This window comes from Carcharhinus amblyrhynchos, chromosome 7 (assembly GCF_965287045.1).
Source record: "Carcharhinus amblyrhynchos chromosome 7, sCarAmb.v2.hapA, whole genome shotgun sequence".
Taxonomy (NCBI): domain Eukaryota; kingdom Metazoa; phylum Chordata; class Chondrichthyes; order Carcharhiniformes; family Carcharhinidae; genus Carcharhinus; species Carcharhinus amblyrhynchos.
Genome location: NC_137330.1, coordinates 7,272,291 through 7,293,370, shown reverse-complemented (window position 1 = coordinate 7,293,370; position 21,080 = coordinate 7,272,291). Strand labels below are relative to the sequence as shown.

At 40.4% G+C, this 21,080-nt stretch overlaps 1 protein-coding gene across 1 annotated transcript in view; it reads left to right on the top strand.

Moving 5' to 3' along the window:
- Window positions 1–3,754: 3,754 nt before the first annotated feature.
- Window positions 3,755–21,080, top strand: part of tsnax (translin-associated factor X) — a 53,921-nt gene continuing 36,595 nt past the window's right edge. The window contains exons 1-3 of the mRNA XM_080191870.1: window positions 3,755–3,870; window positions 10,615–10,719; window positions 19,770–19,884. Of these exons, the coding sequence (XP_080047996.1) occupies window positions 3,858–3,870; window positions 10,615–10,719; window positions 19,770–19,884 (233 nt within the window). The 5' untranslated portion in view covers window positions 3,755–3,857. The remainder of the gene's footprint in view (window positions 3,871–10,614; window positions 10,720–19,769; window positions 19,885–21,080) is intronic.

Below are 21,080 nucleotides of genomic sequence, written 5' to 3'. Positions count from 1 at the left end.
TAAAATGGCAGTGCTATGTTCATATAAGGACCGAATGTAACTTTAAACTAGGGACTGATGTGACAGTATTGTGCCTTTGAGAAATGTATTTTGTGTCATGTTTCATGTGCAGGTTTTTTGGAAGTCAGTTCTAGGTTTGAGTGTCTATAACTGGCAGCCTCTATGTTGATGTTGCAGCTACATAATTGATCTGAATTGCTGGAATGTTTGTTTTAATCTGGGCGAATGCAGTGTTGTTACCTAAATGTTTTCCGCTGTGGTTTTTCAGTTTGGGGCTTGATTAGGTTGATTAACAGGAAAAGTAATGTGATTGGGTAGGGTTAGGCTCACACAGAGAAACAAGCTTAGTTGCTGTTTGGGAACTATAGTGAGAAGTAGCTCTTTTCTTTTTCAGGGATTGGAGGCCTGACAATAGGTCACTTTCTCTGAAGTTCAGCTGTTTGAGTTTAGATCTTTCTGTGGAGACTGCTACATGGGAGTCAGAAGGCAGGTGTATTTCTGGTTCTTTGTCCAGAGGTGTTAAAAGGCTGGAAACCTACCATCCATGTGAGCTATATGTTTTGTGCTAACTGATTTGGAAGAAGGATACATGTTTGTGGTGATGTTGCTTAAATATAGAGATAGTTAGCTGTTAAGAATTATATCTTGTCATGTTTAAGTGAGACAAGTGGTAAAAGTTATGCTAATTCTTTTTGTTAAATTTTAAATGCATTGTTGAATAAACTTTGTTTCAATAACAGCTTCCTAGTGGGTTAATAGAATCATACTTGGAGCAAAACACCTTATGCTTGCACTGCTGCCAAAATCAAATAAAGTTGGGGTCTAGGGTAATTAGTAATATCCTTTGGAATTTCTGATCTGGGGTCTCTAATATTGAACATTAAAGAATGGCACAGTTCATTTGTGTGGCAAGAGATGTTAGATGTTAATGAAATTGATTTTATCCTTCTTCCTAAGTAGAAGTTGCTTTAGAACAGAATATGAAAGAGCAGGAAGATTATATCCATCAGGAAAGACTGAACATCTGGAGGTTTTCTTCTGCAGAAAAGAGAAGATTAAGGATAACCTGAGAGAGGTCTTTGAAGTTTGATGGGGTAGGTATTGTGGAAGTAGAAATTGTCTGAAGCCAGGGGCCATAATTGTAAGAAAGTCACTAATAAATCCAATAACAAATTCAGAAGGCTTTTTTACTCAGAGAGGAAGTACATTTAAGGTGAAGCTAACTAACTATTAGTGAAAGATGATGCTTTACAACCATATTCAGCCAGAGTGGAGAGTAGTTGATCCATCTCTCCCTACTCCTTGAGGCACCCTCCATCATAGGTGCCAGTCTTCACCAACTACTAGTGATACGAAGAAATGGCTGACCACATGGATACAGCAAACATTATGGGCCCTGACAAATTCCTGGCTGTAGACATCTTAAGACGTGTGCTTCAGAACAATTTGTGCCTCTAGCCAACTTACTCCAGTACAGCTCCAACATTGGCATCCACCAAAAATATGGGTATACTGGAAATCTGAAATAAAATCAGAAAATATTGGAAATAATTAATAGCTGTGGCAGCATCCATGGATAGAGAAAAACTTATCATTTCAGCTTACAACTGGGAATACTTAGAAGTCTAACAAATTTTAAGCAAGAAAAGGCTGGGTGGGGAGGAAAGAAACTGAAGTATGACTCTCAAGCTACCAATTGTCTTTCATTTTAATTGTCCACTCCATTTACACTCTGACCTCCTGTCCTTGACCTTCTGTTCCTACACTTGCCCTACACTGTTCTAGAGGACTGCATAGTAAATCTGAGAAAAAAGCACCTCGTCTTTAAACTAGACACTTCACAGGCACCCAGGCTCAACAATGTTCAATAATTCTGGATCATAATGTCTGTCCCTTTTTTTCTCATGTTTGTGTTTCGTTGGCTTTGGATAGCTTTTGATGGTAATACTACATTTTCTCATACACAGCTCCCCTCAACATATCCTCTGTTTCTTTGCATATCCCATTACCAACTCCTTTTGCCTTTTACTATAATGCCTACTGTCATTTAATTCCTCCCGCTTTACACCCATTAACAGTCCTTCTCCTTTGTTCTTTATCCCATGCCTCCAAAGGTTTTTCCTTGCTTAAAAATGGTTACATTTCTAAGTACTCCCAATTTCGATGAAGCATCATTGTTCTTGAAATGTTAATCTTGTTTTTCTCTTTAAAGATACTGCCAGACCTGCTGATTTCCGGATCTTCAGTTTTTAATTAAGGTGGAAACTTACTCAGGTCTATCTTGTTCCCTCACTTTCCACCTTACCAACCTCCATATTCAAAGGATTATACCTTGCCATTTCTACAATTCCAGCATGATGCAACCATCAGGCACATCCTTCTTCCTCTCCCCTGTCTGTATTCAGAATGGACTATTTCCTCTGCAACACCTGATCCATTCCTTTATCTCCTGCAACACCTTCTCTCCTTCCTATGGCACTATTCCAGGCAATTACATGAGGCATAACAACCAGCCCCATTACCTCCCTCCCTTCTCATTGTCCAAGGCTCCGAACACTGATGAAGCAGCGATTTACTTATCCTTCTTTTCATTTATTCAACTGCATTTGCTGATCCCAATACGATCAGCAATTTTGTCTACACTGGGCAGACCAAACACAGATTGGATAAATGTTCTGTGCAACACATATGCTCAGTCCTCAAGTATGGTTCCTTCTAATTGCTTGCCATTTCAATTCACCATATTGCTGTCATGCTCACATTTCTGTCCTTGGCCTGCTGCAATGTTCTATTGAGGACCAACACAGGCTGAAGAAACAGCATCCCATTTTCCAATTAGGTACTTTTTCAGTCTTCTGGACCGAACACTGAGTTCAACGACTTGATTTGAATTATGCCCCGCACCCCCCCCACCCCCGTGTCTGTCTGTATCTTGCTCTCATGTATTTTTGCTTTCAGACAGAGCTGACCATTATTCTGCTATTCACACATACTCTAGACCAATCCATTGTTTCATTACCATTCCAATTGCTACTCCCTTTGCCTTTTGTTCCATGATATCTTTGTAATTTAGTTTCCTTCTAACCTATCCCTGACCTGACCCCCCCTCTTCAACAGCATAAAAAGATGACTCACCACCACCTTCTCAAGAGCAATTTGGGGTGGGCAGTGAATGCACAAATAAACAAATAAATAAATTTAACAAATTTATTTGAACAAATAAATAAAGTAAAACCCATCACATTTCTCCTTCTTCAGTTCCGAAGGAGTCATATTGGACTTGAAATGTTGATTCTGTTTCTCTGTTCATAGATGCTGCCTGACCTGCTGATTTTTTAAAGTTAAATCTCCAGCATTTCACTTTTATTTTAGGGCAAGTGAAATCTTGTGTGATTTGGTTCTGTGCTGGAACTTCTTAGTGACTCTACACTATTAGTCATGTGTTCCAAGGCTTTTAACGGGGAATCAACCAGCAGCATGGGCAGCCTGGAGGTGAAAACTACATTTCCCAGCATGTACTGTAGCCAAGGCGCCTGTGCAGTGTTGCTGCTGTCCCAGCAGGTTCCTGAACTGGTCTTGCCGGTTGAAGACCGGCAGCGGCGCTTGTGTGACACCCTCCGATTGATCGGTTCAGTTCAGCTCCGTATTTTGTATTTCCCAATTTTAAATCTAAATTTAGTATATTAAAAAGAAACCAGCTATATTGTAGAACTGAAGGTTGTTTCAGGATAGTGGGCAGATGCCTACACGCTGGGCTTTGTGAGGTCGCCTGGAGTGGCTGTGGAGACTTGAGGAGTTGAGCCAGACCGGAGCGCAGTCAGACCAGAAAGACGCTCTGACCCACGGGGGTGGCCGAGATGAGTAAAGAAGGTAGTTGAAGCAGATCTTTGAGCCTTTTGCTCAGCGAGATCCTCTGAACACCAGCTATCATTTATACACCAACTCCAGTAAAATAAAACTTCTCAAGGTGCTTCACACTGGTGTTACCAGATAAACAAAACCACACGGGGAAGTATCAGGGCACACTTAGCTCTGTCAGATACTTGCTGCTGATGTTGTTTGGCACCCATGTGTTGTAGTGTCACCTGACTGACTTTTTTTTAGGTATGCCTGTATGCCCTCCTGCACTCTTCATTGAACCAGGGTTGATATCCTGGCTTAGTGGGTAGGCCATGAGGTTGCAGATTGTGGTCGAGTACAGTTCTGCTGCTGCTGATGGCCCACAGTGCTGTGTGGATGCCCAGTCTCAAAACTTTTGGATCTGTTCGACGTCTCTCCCATTTTGCATGGTGTAGTCCTGCACAACATGATGGAGGGCGTCCTCAATGTAAAGATGGGACTTCTTCTCCACAAGCACTGGCAGTGGCCATTCCTCCTGATTCTGTTGTAGACAGATGCATCTGCAACAGGCAGGTTGGTGACAATGAGGTCAAGTATTTTCTTAATGGGGAGAGAATTCAGAAATTGGAAGTGCAAAGAGACTTGGGAGCCCTGGTTCATGATTCTCTTAAGGTTAATATGCTGGTTGAGCTGATAGTTAGGAAGGCAAATATAGTATTAGTATTAATTTTGAAAGAATTAGAACATAACAGCAGGGATATACTGCTGAAACTTTATAAGCCTCTGATCAGACCTCATTTGCAATATTGTGAGCAATTTTGGGCCCTTTAGTATTTTTTGTTCATTTGTGAGACAAAGGCGGTGCTGGCTGGCCAGGATTTATTGCCCATCTCCAGTTCCCCATGAGAAGGTGGTGGTGAGCTGTTTTCTTGAATCACTGCAGTCCATGTGCTGTGGGTTGACCCACAATGCCATTAGGGAGGGAATTCCAGGATTTTGACCCAGCAATTGTGAAGGAAAGGCAATATATTTCCAAGTCAGGATTGTGAGTGGCTTGGAGGGGAACTTGCAGGTGATGGTGTTCCCATTTTTCTGCTGCCTTTGTTCTTCCAGGTGGAAGTGGGCAGAGGTTTGGAAAATGCTGTCTAAGGATCTTTGGTGAATTGCTGCAATGCATCTTGTAGCTAGTACACACTGCTGCTACTGAGCATCAGTGGTGGAGGGAATGCATGTTTGTAGATGTGGTGCCAATCAAGTGGGCTGTTATGTCCTGGATGGTGTCAAGCTTCTTGAGTGTTGTCGGAACTGTACCCATCCAGGCAAGTGGGGAGTATTTCCACCACACTTCTGACTTGTACCTTGTGGACAGGCTTTGGGGAGCCAGGAGGTGAGTTATTTGCCGCAATGTTCCCAGCCTCTGACCTGCTTTTGTAGCCACTGTATTTATGTGGAGAGTCCAGTTGAGTTTCTAGTCAATATTAACCCCAAGGACTATTCCATCACACTCCTGACTTGTGCCTTGTAGGTGGTGGACAGGCTTTGGGGAGTCACGAGGTGAGTTACTGCCATTACCATTCCTCGATGTGTCCTATCCCACCAGCAGGACAGATCCAGTAGAGGTAGCGGCACAGTCATAAACAGTTGGGAGGGAGTTGCCCTGGGAGCCCTCAATGTTGACTCCGGTTCATGGCTTCAGGTTAGACATGAATAAAGAAACTTCTAACTGGTTACCATGTTCTGTCCTCCTTTGGCTGATGAATCAGTACTCCTCCATGTTGAACACCACTTGAAGGAAGCACTGAGTATGGCAAGGGTGTAAACTGTATTCTGGGTGGGGGATTTCAATGTCCACCACCAAGAGTGACCCAGCAGCAGCACTACTGATTGAGCTGGGTGGACCTAAAGGATATATCTGCTGGACTGGGACTGTAGCAGGTGGTGAAGGAATCAACAGGGAAAACATACTTGATCTCATCCTTACCAATCTGCCGGCAGCAGATGCATCTGTCCATGGTATCGGTAAGTGTGACTACTGCATGGCCCTTGTGGAGATGAAGTCCTGCCTTCACATTGACAATAACCTCCATCGTGTTGTGTGGTACTATCTTCATGCTAAATGGGACAGACTTTGAACAGATCTAGGAACTCAAGACTGGACATCCATGCGGCATTGAGGGCCATCAACAACAGATGAACTGTACTCTAGCACGATCTGCAACCTCAGCTCGGCACATCCTCCCACTCAACCATTACAATCAAGCCAGGGAATTGACCCTAGTTCAAGGGAAAGTACAGGAGGGCATGCCAGGAGCAATACCAGGCGTAGCTAAAAATGAGATATCAATCTGGTGAAGTTACCAAGAGGGATTGCTTGCATGCCATCAGCATAAACAGCAAGTGATTAACAGAACTAAGCAATCCCACAATCTGATCCAACAGATAAGATCTAAGCTCTGCAATCCTGCCACATCCAGTCTTGAATGGTGATGGACAAATAAACAACTCACTGGAGGAGGAGTCTCCACAAATAACCCCATCCTCAATGATGGAGGAGCCCAGCACGTCAGTGCAAAAGGTAAGGCTGAAGTATTTGCAGCAATCTTCAGCCAGAAGTGCCAAGTGGATGATCCATCTCAGTCTCCTCTGGAACTCCTTAGCATCTAAGATGCCAGTCTCCAGCCAATTTGATTCCTTCCATGTTTTATCAAGAAATGGTTGAAGGCACTGGACACTGCAAACGCAATGGGCCCTGATAACAGTCCGACAATAGTAATTAACTCCTGTGCATCAGAACTTGCTGCTCCCCTATCCAAACTCTTCCAGTACAGTCACAATACTAGCATCTACCCAACAAAGTGGAAAATTGCCCAGCTGTATCTCCCGAAGGACATCAGAGGACCAGATGAATTTTTCTGATATTCAACAATGGTTTCCTGATCGTTAGTAGACTTTTAATTCCAATGTAAGGAAGGATGTGCTTGGTTGGAGAAGGGCCAGAGGAGGTTCACAAGAATGATCCCGGGATTGAAAGGCTTGACCTATGAGGAGCATTTGACGACTCTGGGTCTGTACTCGAGGGAGCTTCGTAGGATGAGGGGGAATCTCATTGAAATTTACAGAATACTGAAAGGCCTTGATAGATTGGACATTAAGGAGATGTTTCCATTAGGAGAGACTAGAATGAGAGGGCACAGCCTCAGAGTATGGGGTTGTGAAATAGATATATCAGCCATGATTGAATGGTGGAGCAGACTCAATGGGCTTAATGGCCTAATTCTGCTCCTCTATCTTATGGTTTTACGGTTTAAGTATGTTTTTCCCTTCTTATTGGTGCTGCAAATCCAGTCTAGCAACCACAATCCAACCGGCTTGTGGTGGTAATACCAAGACACTCTTGGTCTTTTGGTTATTCGGCTGTCAAATACTTTTGGTTGTCCTTGTGTCCAGGAAGACAGTATAGAAATACAACTTATGTTTTTCTCTAGTACTGTTACACACCAATAGAAAACAATACATTTTTAACAAACTTGGAGCGATTGAAGCTAAAACTGTGCCTTTCTGTACAAAGGAAAGAGATGAATTATTTGATTTCCCATAATGCAGAACTCAAGGCATGCAAATAATCTTTAAAATGTATAGCTACAAGTGGGTTCCTATCCACTCAACACTCCATATGAAACATTTATTCATTAAAGATTAAACTTTGCTGTTGTGATTGTTACCAGGCACAGAATCGACCACTGTGTATATGCTTGCCATTGAGTTCTGTGGAGTGGATTTTTCTGTGCTCTTGCTTGGCCATCATTTGTGGCTTATCACAAGTAGCTGAAGAAATTACAACTGGGTGGTAGAAATCACGTGTTTGGAAGATGCTGTTGAAGGAACCTTGGCCAAATTATCATTTTGCTGCAGGATTGTCGTAAAACCCCTGTGGTTCACTAATGTCCTTCAGAGGGGGAAGTCTGTTGTCCATACCTGGTCTTATCTACATATGACTCCTGGCGTATATCAATGTGGTTGACTCTTAATTGCCTTCTAAAATAGCTTATCATACAACTCAGTTATATCAAACTGCTGCAAATTGTCTTTGTTACAAGCTCCAATTATTTCTCACTTAATGTTGTGTCCAGCAGTATAACTACTGTTAGGAAACCTTTTAAAATGCCTCTGCCAGTATTTTCTGACCCTTGTTATTTCTAATGTTCATCCATCCTGATCCTACCTCCTGATCTTCTGAGCCAAGATCCTTTTTTTAGTAATGCTATTACATTATCCTTTACCATCAGGGGTATCTGTCCTTTTTCTTTCTGCCTGGTTTTTTGAAATGTTGTATACTCAGGATTTATTTCCCAACCTTTGTGATCTTGTTATCTTGTCTTTGTAATGTTGATTAGATCAAAATCATTTATCTTTATTTGTGCTACTAGTTCATCAACTGTATTATGAATACTTTGCCTTCAGATAAATTTTAAATTTTATTTTGAATACCATTCTTTGCATAGATATTATTCACTGTCACACTAACTCTTTCCTTCCAATTCCATTTGCTATGTTGTTCTATTGCATTTACTTTTCCATTTAGATTTCTAAATGTACTTTCCCCTGACTCCTCCTTCGCAAAGGAAAAATAGAATGGCACTGAACTGGGCAGGGGCTTGGGTGGGGTTGGGGGTTGAGGAGGAAGGGGTTAAAGAGAGAAAGAGACAGACGGACAGACAATGCTGGGTGCATTGTGCAGTAGTTCAAGACAGTGGTTCAGGGAGGCTCATGATTGGTGGGCAGTATAAGTGTTGTAATTAATGGAGTTTCCAATGACCCTCGCTGTTGGCATTTGAAAGGAAGCCAGTTGACCTTCACTGGTAGATGCATGTGAGGATGTGGCTGTGTCCCATAGATCCTTTCTCCTGTTGTTACCATGAATTGAAGTAAATTGAAGTCCTAGAGCTGCAAAACCCCTTTGATATACAACTGATTAAACCCAAGGGAACTTTATATCATTTGTAAATATGTTTTCTTGAGTTGCTTGTCTGCCATTCGTTGGTAAAATATCTAATAAGTTTTTTTGTTGGAATTATGTCTGGTAGCATCCTAATTCAGCATTCAGCATCCTAATTACTGTCTGGAAATTTGAGTACAGCAAAAAATAATTTAATCAATTATTTAACTGTCTGAATTTTGCTCTTTAAACATCTTTCAGAAACTTTTTATTGGCCATGCCACTATATGCCACAATTTTACAACCCAATAAATGTCTACAAAATGCAGACAAACTATTCATGTGCTCACTGTTTTCTTTCTTTGCATTAGTTAATTTTCAGTGCACTTCAGAACCCTACCCCCACATTCCACAATCACCTATTTTATGGTGTGCATAAATTTAGAAGCATAGTTGAATTTCTTAATATCACATCCATCGGATCTCCAACGTGAATGAGGCTAATGATTTCCACAAAGGACCCCAGTGAAAGTTAGGTAAGATTCCATCCCACTCCAAAAATTCATACTGTGATCTCCTGCCTCTTCCACCTCACACATCCAGGATGGTTATGAATGGATCTGTGTTAACATGAACTGGAGTCAGTAGTGGGGTGCCACATGTAAAAGTCAGTATTCATTGAGTCAAGAATGAATCTGGAGCCATTCTGAACTAAATAAATCCAATTACTATTCTTTTCTTTAACATATTTGTTCATAAAAGCACAGGCACCAACTCTCCTTTTCCTTCCCTGTATTCTGGTGTAAACCAGTTCTTATATACTTAATATTTCCTTAATCTATCCCGAATTAGTAATAGCTGCTCTTGCTTACAAACTGAAGCATTCACTTCATTGTGACAGGATTCCAATATTATCTGATCATTTATTTGTTTAGTGTTGTACATTACAGTGGCTGCAGTTCAAAAACCAACCCATTGTTTATAAAATGCTGTGGGATGTTCTGAGGATCTGATGTATTATGCAAATTTTTCTTTTTTTGGATTTGCACCTGAGCACATCAGTATCTTTAGGATCAGAGAGATTTTCACTTGTATCAGTTCTTTGTGATAGGTTATTGAAAGCTGTAACTTTAAATACAAATGCTAGCATATATTTTTTATTAGTATTTGTTTTGTTGCCATTTAAGTTTTTAAGAATTTTTACTATTCCAGTCAAGGACCTTCTGAGATTATTGATGTTATACCAATCTAGGATATTCTGTTTCTATTTTTACTGTACCAATCAAAGGCACTCTAGAATTATTCTTCCAGTCAAGGATGTTATGTAACTATTATACAGATCAAGGGTATTCTAAAATTGTGCTTGGACAAATCAAGCATTCACTAAAACTATTGATGTTACACCAATAAAAGGCATACCAAAGATGCTTATATCACTAATCAAGGACATCTAATAGCTATTCTTATACGAATTAAGGGTGTATTAATACTATCTTCCCAATCAAGGGTATTCTAAAGCTATTAATATACCAATCTGGTTTTACAGGTTTATTCAAGGGCATTATAGAGCTGTTACTGTAACAATTAAACATTCTATATCAATGCCTACTGTGACAATTGATGGTAATTTAAATTAAAATCTTGTAGTTTCAGCTAACCATGTGAGTAAAATAATAATTATCTAATATTTTGGTAGACAGAAAATAATGTAGAGCCTGCTTTCTTACAAAATGTGAATGTTTATAACAGCATGACGGTACTTGATTTGGTGAGTGAATTAATTAGATCTGTTGATGTAGAGCAATTTATTGAGCTATTGAGGTTTTCTTTGAATTCAGGTGGATTCCGAAAACGAAAATATGACAATGTGCAGTGTCGTAACCGAAAGGAGGAAAGGGAAAGTAAAGTAAACCCATCCTCTCCAGTGCTGTTGTCCTTCAAGAGTAAGTACTTCATTAGCTCATCCCTTGAATTGTTATTTTCGTCCTTTTTGGCATGTTTTGCCAATCTCAGGCATCCTAATGCGATTCTTACTCTACCAGTACAAGGGGCCTAATATAATGGGAACATTATAGATTTAGAATGTCGAGAGGAAGTCAAAATTGATACCTGTACTATAAATCTAACCACATTACTACTGTCTTCTGGATGTTTTCTTTCATGCTTGAAGATAGGGCCCTTTATCGAGATACTTGTACAGGCCTTGCCACCCTGTTCTACCACACAGAAGTGGAGTTCTTGACAACGTAAGCACAATAGCATCACAGTTGAGCTCAATCCTGTTCTTACCTTATGTTCACATTTCCTAAATGTGTTGCTCTTACTGAAACCAGCTAAATTAAAAGTGTCCCCTTTTAGTTTTTTCAGTAGAGGAGGGATCCGCCTCATCACAAATTGAACAAATTGCGCTTGCCCAGCTAGCTCAGTCAGTAGAGCATGAGTCTCTTAATCTCATGGTCATGGGCTCATGCCCACGCTGGGTGCCATTGTTTTGGGAACAGCACAGTCATTAGCATTGCAGCCTCACAGCCTCAGGGACTCAGGTTTGATTCCTGGCTTGGGTCACTGTCTGTGAGAAGTTTGCATGTTTTCCCCATGTCTGCATGGGTTTCCTCCACATGCTCCAGTTTCCTCCCACAGTCTGAAAGACATGCTGGTTAGGTGAATTGGCCATGCTAAATTCTCCCTCAGTGTACCTGGAGTGTGGTGATGAGGGGATTTTTACAGTAACTTCATTGCAGTGTTAATACAAGCCTACTTGTGACATTAAAACTGAAGCCTGTGGTCCTTGGATATTTGACAATGCATTTTGCATGAAATGAGAGTTAATCTAGATTATCACAAATTTGTGGCTCCTGGTATAACTAAAGCTTTCTGCTGTCATAGCCTGAGGTAAGACAGATTTCATGGTTTTTGCAAAGGAGAAATAAATTAAAGGCTTGAATAGGATACCAATGGAAAAATTTGGTTTGTTGTAGATTGATTTTTTTCTTGACTGTGGGGCTAGGTTCAACCGTGTTATCAAAATTGTACAACGTGATGCATCTCAAATACCGTATGCAGTTTTGGTCTCCTTCGTGAGGAGAATTTTTCTCTCTACAACTTTGGAACTCTCTGCCTAAGGAGGCAGTGGAAGCACGGTCACAAAATATTTTTAAGGTAGTGGGAGGTGGATTCTTGTTAAGCACAAGAATCAAAGGTTATCAGGGTCAATGGGAATGAAGAATTCAACCCGCTCATTCCAGGTATCATTCTAGTAAATCTCCTCTGAACTGCATCCAACACTTCTTTAAATAAAGAGACCAAAACTACATACGGTATTTAAGATGCAATCTCATCAATGCCCTTTAGAACTGAGGCATAACATCCTTACTTTTATGTTCAGTTCCTCTCATAATAAAGGAAAGCTTTCCATTAGCTTTCTTGATTACATGCTGTAACTGTTCATTAACTTTTTGTGACTTGTGCACAGGAACACCTAGATCTCTCTGCACCTCAGAATTCTGCCGTCATTCTCCATTTAAGTAATATTCTGCTTCTTTAGCCTTCCTGCTGAATTAAAGAACTTCATATTTTCCTGCCCAATATTTATCCCACAATCAAAATCGTAAACAGATTATCTGGTCACTTTACATTGCAGTTTATGGGAGCTTGTTTTGTGCAAATTGGCTGCCACATTTTTTACATCAGTGACTATAGTTCAAAAGAACATCATTGGCTGTAAAGTGTTTTGGGGTCCTGGTGGTTGTAAGAGACAGAAGAGAAATGCAAGTCTTTGCTTTTATATTCTTTTCTACAGCTCTTTGTCATTGGGATAACTATTGAAGGTTGTATTATTTTTGGAATGTCAAAACGTCAGTCTTATGCAACTGCTGGGTCCGTTCCAAAACACCACAGTTATGAAACTCATAAATTCTTTCGAGAATATGGCTTGATTATTTTCAAACAGTGAATCTGCTGTGACATTGCTGACAATGAGTCAGAGGATGAGCATTTTATCATGTGGGTGTGCTGACAGCAACTTCCCTCCTACTAAGCAGAGCCAAAAATATTCCTCTAACATGATAATTGCTTTTCATTCTGCTGTATACATAGTCTCCATCCTCTCGCCACAGCTGGTTTCTTCGTATGTGACTCTTTGATTTTGACGTTTTTCCTCCCTCTTTTTCTCTTTCAGTTTTTCTCTCCCTCTCTCTTTTCTCTCACCCTTCTAAAATTCTCTGGCTCAATTTCTTTCTCTCTCTCCATCTCACTACTTTCTTCTTTCTGTGCTCTCAGCTCTCTGTGCATTTTTTGTTTGTTTTCTCTGGCTGCTGTACATTTTACATCAAAAATGGTGGCTACACTGCATAGTACTTCTTGGTTTGTGTGACATCTAGAAATCATGAAAAGTGCTGTATAAAAGCAAGTCTTTCTTCTATTCTGTCATCATCCACTTGCTCACCCTTTTCTCTGCTGAGCTAATAACATGTGTGCTTTTAAACCTGAAGGTTGTAAGTTGAAATGCCATGGAATTTGGACAGATAATCGGTGGAGCACTGAGGATTGCTCTATTGTCAGAGTTGTCATCCTTTGGATATGTGAAGACCACTTAGCACCAGACTTTAAAAAGTCGGAGTACTCTAGCCAAATTTCCCCTCCTGCACAAGGCATGTAGTGTATTTAATTGGCCATTCATTCATTTGGTCCTTGTGCAACCTTGCTGTGATCAAGCATGAGCATCTGCAAATTTATTACTTCACCGCATTTCCTGGTACGTTTTATCTCGTCTTGAATCTGTTGATTTAAATAGGTGAAACCACTTAGTCTGTGTTGTGGGGTAAATTGCGATGACCAATACTGTCTTTGGACAATACAAAATTTACAAGGCAGCTATCTCAGTATAAAACGTAACATCTATTTAAAAGAAAACAAGCAGCTGCAAGGAAATCACTGTGACTGAGTGACAGATCCTCTCTGATGTTTGAGCCTCTCGGTTGTAGTTCAGTAAAGGAGACACGAGTTTGGCTTTTTCATAAACTACCTTTATTTCTTTGATTCAACTCCACATATAATTCTCCTTCAACATCCAATGCCCTTTATATAGTCCCTTTATATATCAGTGATTTCTGTTGAATAATTGACATCAAATTGGGACTTAATTGGAAGGTCTGTTAACCTATTCCCAACACCTGAAGAATATGATGTGTACAATCAAAAACAGATGAATTATAATTTTTCTTACCAATCATTTCCGCCCGATATTAGCTTAAAACAATTATATTTCATATGCACACATCAATAATAATCCCTGACATTCACCTCAGCCAATTGCATTTTACCATTCAGCATAATGATATTTCATTCATCCATTAAATCTCGATACTTAACTCCCATCTTGCCTAAAGTCACTTTTTTATTGCCTGGTTACCGTCAAAGCCGCTACAGAGGGTCAAAGTGGAGGTTCCCACCAGATCATTGCCAAACTGGATAGACATGTGATCCTGTGTCTGGGCACGTTTCCACCTTAAGTCTAGAGAATGAATACACCTATTCATAAATGTTGCAGTATGTGTTCCCGCATAAAAAAAACTTTCTGATATGAATTTTGCTAACTATAGGGTTTCTAGGCCTTTGGTTCTGAACTATTCACCTTTACCATTATCCCTTGCGGTAACCTACTTTTGGCTAAAATGAACAATGATTCATACAATACTTAAAAATAATTTAAAATATCAATATATATGTTTTAAAATCATAATTGTTTAATTCTCTTACTGCATTCACATTTGTGTAAACTATTCTCTGATTAGCTTATTACCTTGTTTCGAGAATCATCTAGGAGTACAGGTTCCTAGCTCCTTGAAAGTGGAGTCACATGTGGACAGAGTGGTGAAAAAGGCATTCAGTATTCTTGATTTCATTGGTCAGGACATTGAATACAGTGGTTGGGATGTCTTGTTGAAGTTGTACAAGATATCAGTAAGGCCACACTTGGAATACAGTGTATAGTTCTGGACACCCTATTTCAGAAAGAATATTATTAAACTAGAAAGAGTGCAGAAAAGATTTACTAGGCTGCTACCAGGACTTGATGGTTTGAGTTATAAGGAGAGGCAGGTAGTCCTGCCAGTGCCTTATGTATTCTGCCTAAAAATCTTATTGACTGGTTAGAAATTTCCACTTCTGTGTTTGACCAATTATTTAACTGATATTTTATTCTGATGTATGTTTCTCTTGGTATTTTATAATGTCTATAATTGTTTGAGTAGTTAATATTATACATTTGTATGACATTTAGAGTTAAAAACATTAGAGTTTTATTTTATTGAGTATAACAGATAAACTAAGGACACAATGAAATGTGGCAATATGACAACATAGCTATTACAGAAGCTTAAGGAAGGACAGAAATGGCAGTTCTATGCTCCTGATTACAGGGTTTTCAGATGAGATGGAAAGCAGGTTAATAAAGGAGTGGGTGCAATTTTGGTTGAAGAAACAATGACTGCTATGAGAAGGGATGATATGTTAGGAGAATAATCAAATGAGGCAATATGGTTCAGCCAAGGAACGGAAAGGGGCAATCACATGACTGGAACTGTGCTATAGACGCCGCCGCCCCCCCCCCCCCCCCCCCGCCCCCCAAAAGTCAGAGGGAAAGAGAGAGAGAGACAAACGAATATGTACAAGAACAACAAGAGAGGGTACTGTCTGTGTGGAGTTTGTACATTCTCCTTGTGTCTGCGCTGGTTTCCTCCGGGTGCTCCGGTTTCCTTCCACAGTCCAAAGGTGTGCAGGTTAGGTTCAGTGGCCATGCTAAATTACCCCTTAATATCAGGGGAACTAGCTCGGGTAAATGTATGGAGATCAGACCTGGATGGGATTGTTCACCTAAAAGAATTAAAGACAATGTTACTGCATCTTAAATTGGTCACCAGGAAAAAGGGAGTGCTTGGTCTTCAGCATCTTGCTCAGATCTCCAGTAGTCTGGATGAGGAATTGGAAGATTTGAGAACAGAATGAGTCCTAACAGCTGCTTCAGGAGAGGTTAGGAGGTCGAGATGGCATCCTGCCTCACCTGCAGATACAGAATATTCCTCTGCCTGAGTATCTCCAATACTGTATTTGAAATTCTGTGTATTTTCCCCTTCTTGGCCCCTGAGCTGGTCTTACAATGTATTGCCCTGTGGCTGGTAGAGCATGCCACAGCTTCAGTGGAAATGGGTGTGAGAATTCCATATGTTCTGCATCATGAAAATGGTGTCTAATTAACACTGGAGGAATGTGAGCAGTTTTGGTTCCCTTATTTAAGGAAAGATATTATTTCATTGGAGGTGGTTCAAAGAACCAAGAGAATACAGCACAGGAACAGGCCCTTTGGCCTTCCAAGCCTGCACCACCCATACTGCCCGACTGAACTAAAACCCCCTATCCTTCCGGGGATCATATCCCTCTAATCCCCATCCTATTTGTGTATTTGTCAAGATGCCCCTTAAAAGTCACTAACATGTTGGCTTCCACTACCTCTCCCGGTGACGAGTTCCAGGCACCCGCTACTCTCTGTTGAAAAAATCTGCCTCGTAATCTCCTTTAAACCTTGCTCCTCGCACCTTAAACCTGTGCCGTCCAGTAATTGACTCTTCCACCCTGGGAAAAAGCTTCTGACTATCCACTCTGTCCATGCCTGTCATAATCTTGTTGACGTCTATCAGGTCACCCCTCAATCTCTGACACTCAAGTGAGAACAAACCAAGCTTCTCCAACCTCTCCTCATGGCTAATGCCCTCCATGCCAGGCAACATCTGGTAAATCTTTTCTTACCCTCTCCAAAGCCTCCACATCTATCTGGTAGCGTGGCGATCAGAATTGAACACTATACTTCAAGTGCAGCCTAACTAAGGTTCTAAGCTGTAACACGACTTGCCAATTTTTAAACTCAGTGCCCTGGCTGATGAAGGCAAACATGCTGTATGTCTGCTTGACTACCTTCTCCACCTGCATTGCCAGTTTCAGTTATCTGTGCACCTGTACACCCAGATCCCTCTGCCTATCAATAGTTTTAAGGGTTGTACCATTTACTGTATATTTCCTATCTGTTTTTGGCCTTTTAAAATGCATTACCTCACATTTGTCCGGATTAAACTCCATCTGGCACCTCTCCGCCCAAATCTCCAACTGATGTATATTCTGTTGTATCCTCTGATGGTCCTCAGCGTTATCTGCAAATCCACCAACCTTTGTGTCGTCCGTAAACTTACAAATTAATCCAGTCACATTTTCCTCCAAATCATTTGTATATATCACAGACAGCAAAGGTCCCAGCACTGATCCATGAGGAATGCCATTTGTCACAGCCCTCCATTCAAAAACGCACCCTTTCACTGCCACCCTCTGTCTTTGACCAAGTAAGAAGTCTCACACCAGATTAAAGTCCAACAGGTTTACTTGGTAGCTAATTTCTAGCACTTTATTTGGTAGCACTCACCTGATGAAGAAGCAGTGCTTCAAAAGCAAGTGGCTTTTGCTACCTATTGGACTTTAATCTGGTGTTGTGAGACTTCTTACTGTTTTTACCCCAGTCCAATGCCGACATCTTCACATCGTGGCTTCTTTGACCAAGCCAGTTTTGTATCCAACTTGCCAGCTCACCTCTGATCCCATGCGACTTCACCTTCTGCACCTGTCTGCTATGAGGGACCTTGTTAAAGGCCTTACTGAAGTCCATGTAGAAGCATCCACTGCCTGACCCTCATCAATCAGCTTCGTCACTTCCTCAAAAAACTCGATCAAGTTAGTGAGGCATGACCTCCCTTTCACAAAACCCGTGTTGCTTCTCATTAATATATCCACTTATTTCCAAGTGGGAACAAATCCTGCCTCAAAGAATCTTCTCCAATAATTTCTCTACCATGATGTAAGGCTCACTGGCCTGTTATAATCTGGATTATTCTTGCTACCCTTCTTAAACAAAGGAACAACATTGGCTATTCGCCAGTCCTCTGGGACCTCCCCTGCATGTGGAGATGCCGACGTTAGACTGCTGGCCAATGCTTTTCCGTGACCCCTTTTAGCCCTCCTTACTCCTTGCTTAAGTTTCTTTCTACTTTCTTTGTATTTCATACTTTCATTGGGTGTTTCCAGCCTCCTAGCTTTGACAAATGCTTTCTTTTTCTCTTTGACTAGGCTCACAATATCTCTCGTTATCCAAGATTCCCAAAACTTGCCATATCCTGAAGAAGGAACAGCCAGTCCTGAAAGCTAGTGGTGTTTGCTATAAATAAACCTGTGGGAATATAACCTGGTGTTGTGAGACTTCTTACTGTGTGTATCTCCCCTGTAGCCAGTGAGGATATAAAGATTTCTCTCGAGGCCCCAGCAATTTCCCCCCTTGCTTCTCTCAGTATTCTGGGGTGTATCCCATCAGGCCCTGGGGACTCATCTACCTTAATGTTTCTCAAGAACCCCAGTACCTCCTTTTCGAAATCAACTTGACTCAAACTATCTACACATCTTTCCCCACACTCATCATCCACCAAGTCCTTCTCTTTGATGAATACTGACGCAAAGTACGCATTTAATACCTCACCTATTTCCTCTGGAATCTATCCACGCATAGATTCCCTCCCTTGTCTTCGAATGGGCCAACCCTCTGCCCGGCTACCCTTTTGCTCTTTACATATGTATAAAAAGCCTTAGGATTTTCCCTAATCCGGCTGGCCAATGCTTTTCTGTTACTCCTTTTAGCCCTCCTTACTCTTTGCTTAAGTTTCTTTCTACTTTCTTTGTATTTCACACTTGCTAATGTGTGTTCCCAGCCTCCCAGCTTTGACAAATGCTTTCTTTTTCTTTTTGATTAGGCTCACAATATCTCTCATTATCTAAGGTTCCCAAAACTTGCCATACTTATCCTTCATCCTTACAAGAATGTGCTGGTCCAGAATCCCTATCAACTTATACTTCAGAGAAGGCTCACTAGAATGAGGTATGGAGGGATTGTGTTATGAGGAAAAGTTAAACAGGTTGGAATTTCAAAGAATAAAAGGTGATCTCATTGAAATAGTAGAATTCTTAAGAGGCTTAACAGGATAAATGCTGAGAGGATGTTTCCCTTCATGGTAGAGCCTCAGACGCAAGAACAGCTTCCCCACTGCCATCAGACTTTTGAATGGACCTATCTCGCATTAAGTTGATCTTTCTCCACACCTAGATATGACTGTAACACTACACTCTGCACTCTCTCCTTTCCTTCTCTTTGAATAGTTTGCTTTGTCTATAGTGCGCAAGAAACAATACTTTTCACTGTAGACCAATACATCAAAAATAGTCTTTGAATAAAAGGGTGCCAATTTAAGACTGAAATGAGGAGGGATTTCTTCTCACAGAGGGCTGAGACTTTTTGTATATTTAAGGCTGAGATTTTTGATCAGTAAAGAAATCAAGGTTCATGAGGAAAGGGTAGGGAAGTGGGCGTGAGGAGGGACCTATCAGCCTACTTCAGTTTCTATTTCTTACGGTCTTACTTGAATGCTAGACCTGCTGGTTTCTGGTGAGCAGTTGTAGGTATGATCAAATTATAGCAGTCATCAGTTAGCCAGAAATTGTATTAAATCTGGACTTTCAAGCAGGTATTTCTTATTAACACAGTATCAATTTAGTGGTTGTTTTCAGCCTTTAGCTAAATTAATTCCTGAAGTGTTTTTCTGTTTTCAATGACGTTTTTGTCGGTCTGGGAAAGTTCCTTTAATCTGTGGTTTATAGGGAAGAAGCTTTGGTTTATGCACAGTTGAAGTAAATCACTGCTGTTGAGGTTACCTCTGGTTTCATTCTCTGCCTCAGGGATTTCTGAGGAAGTGCTTTCAATGTTAGCGGAAATTAAACGAGCAGTAGTTTTATTGTTCTATAAGAATGACATTGTATCGTTTGTAGTGAATGCTCCATTAACATTTTCACAGATGAACTAAAATTGTGATTATAGACAAACTAATTGCTTTCCTCATTTTGTTTTGATCAGCTTTTCAAAAGGAGCTAGATGCAAAGCATGATAAATATGAAAGGCTAGTAAAACTCAGTCGTGACATTACTATTGAAAGTAAACGGATCATTTTTCTCCTACACAGAGTAAGCAGGTGGGTATTAAACAAAATCTTCATTAAATGTTTAATTTTGTAGAAAGTTAATAAATGAAGAGTGCTATTTATATGTAAAGTAGGTCTCTTGAAGTGTTGCTGTTGTGAATTTGAATGAATGTTGTTTGATAAGGACATAAGTGTTATTATTTCATGTGATACACATTATATAATTCTGCTCATAATGTCAGCCTGTGTACTTTTAAGGTCACAAGTATACATGTTAAATTAATGGAGCCTCAGTCATTTATAGTTAATGTCTAGTTTAGGAACTTTGAAAATTGGTATGTGCTGATCAGATTCATTCGCCAGTTTCAAAGCGTATAGATTTCAAGGTTATTTTAGGACAGTAACAAAATGTGACATTGGCATATGTAGGTGAGACATGCTTAATATCACTTGTGAACCCAGCAATAAGTCAAAGGATGCAGTGTTTTGCAGAGACAGAAATTTAGAACTTTTTAACGTAGTGTTATTCTGCTACTGAAGTGTTAGTGCATTCTTTTTAGAGCTTTAATTGTAGTTGCTCTATTTTGAAATAAATGCTCAGTAATGGATCAGGCTGCGAACTGGAACCCTGACTACATTGTGGGAAGGTAAATTATAAGAAAGCAGACATTATGGCTCCAACATTAAGTTTTTTGTTATTTTGTGGTTCTGGAATGTAGGTTACCTGGAAGATTGATCCTAGTTCTCAGAGCGCTGGAGACAGTTCGCTGATCAGGGAGGACAGAAAATGCAATCTGTTAATTTGTGAACCCTAAGAGTGTATCTTAAAGTCAACGAGGTGGGGATTGGTCAGGGCATTGGTCCCAGTATGACCAAGGGAGGCAGTTTCTTATACTGTTTACAAGCTTGCAGTCAAGAAGAATGGGACTTAAGCAGTTTTGCATGTTCGGTGCCCTGATAAATGATCCCTCCCCCGCATTTGATGCCCCTTTTGTTGCATCAGGTTCCTCCACCACCTTCCCAATAAATTAGAGTATTTAGTTTATTATTAGTGAGCTTGTTGATTGTATGATAGTTAAAAATAAATTTGTAGTTCATACCATAATTTTAATAGTTTGTTGTATTCAGTAATTGTTTCTTCGATCTCAGAAATAGTTGTGAGAAATTTTTAAACTGAATTTTCATCCGTCAGACTGAGAAAAGGAAATATGCTTTTGACGAGGAAAATTTGCTCTATTCGCTTTGCT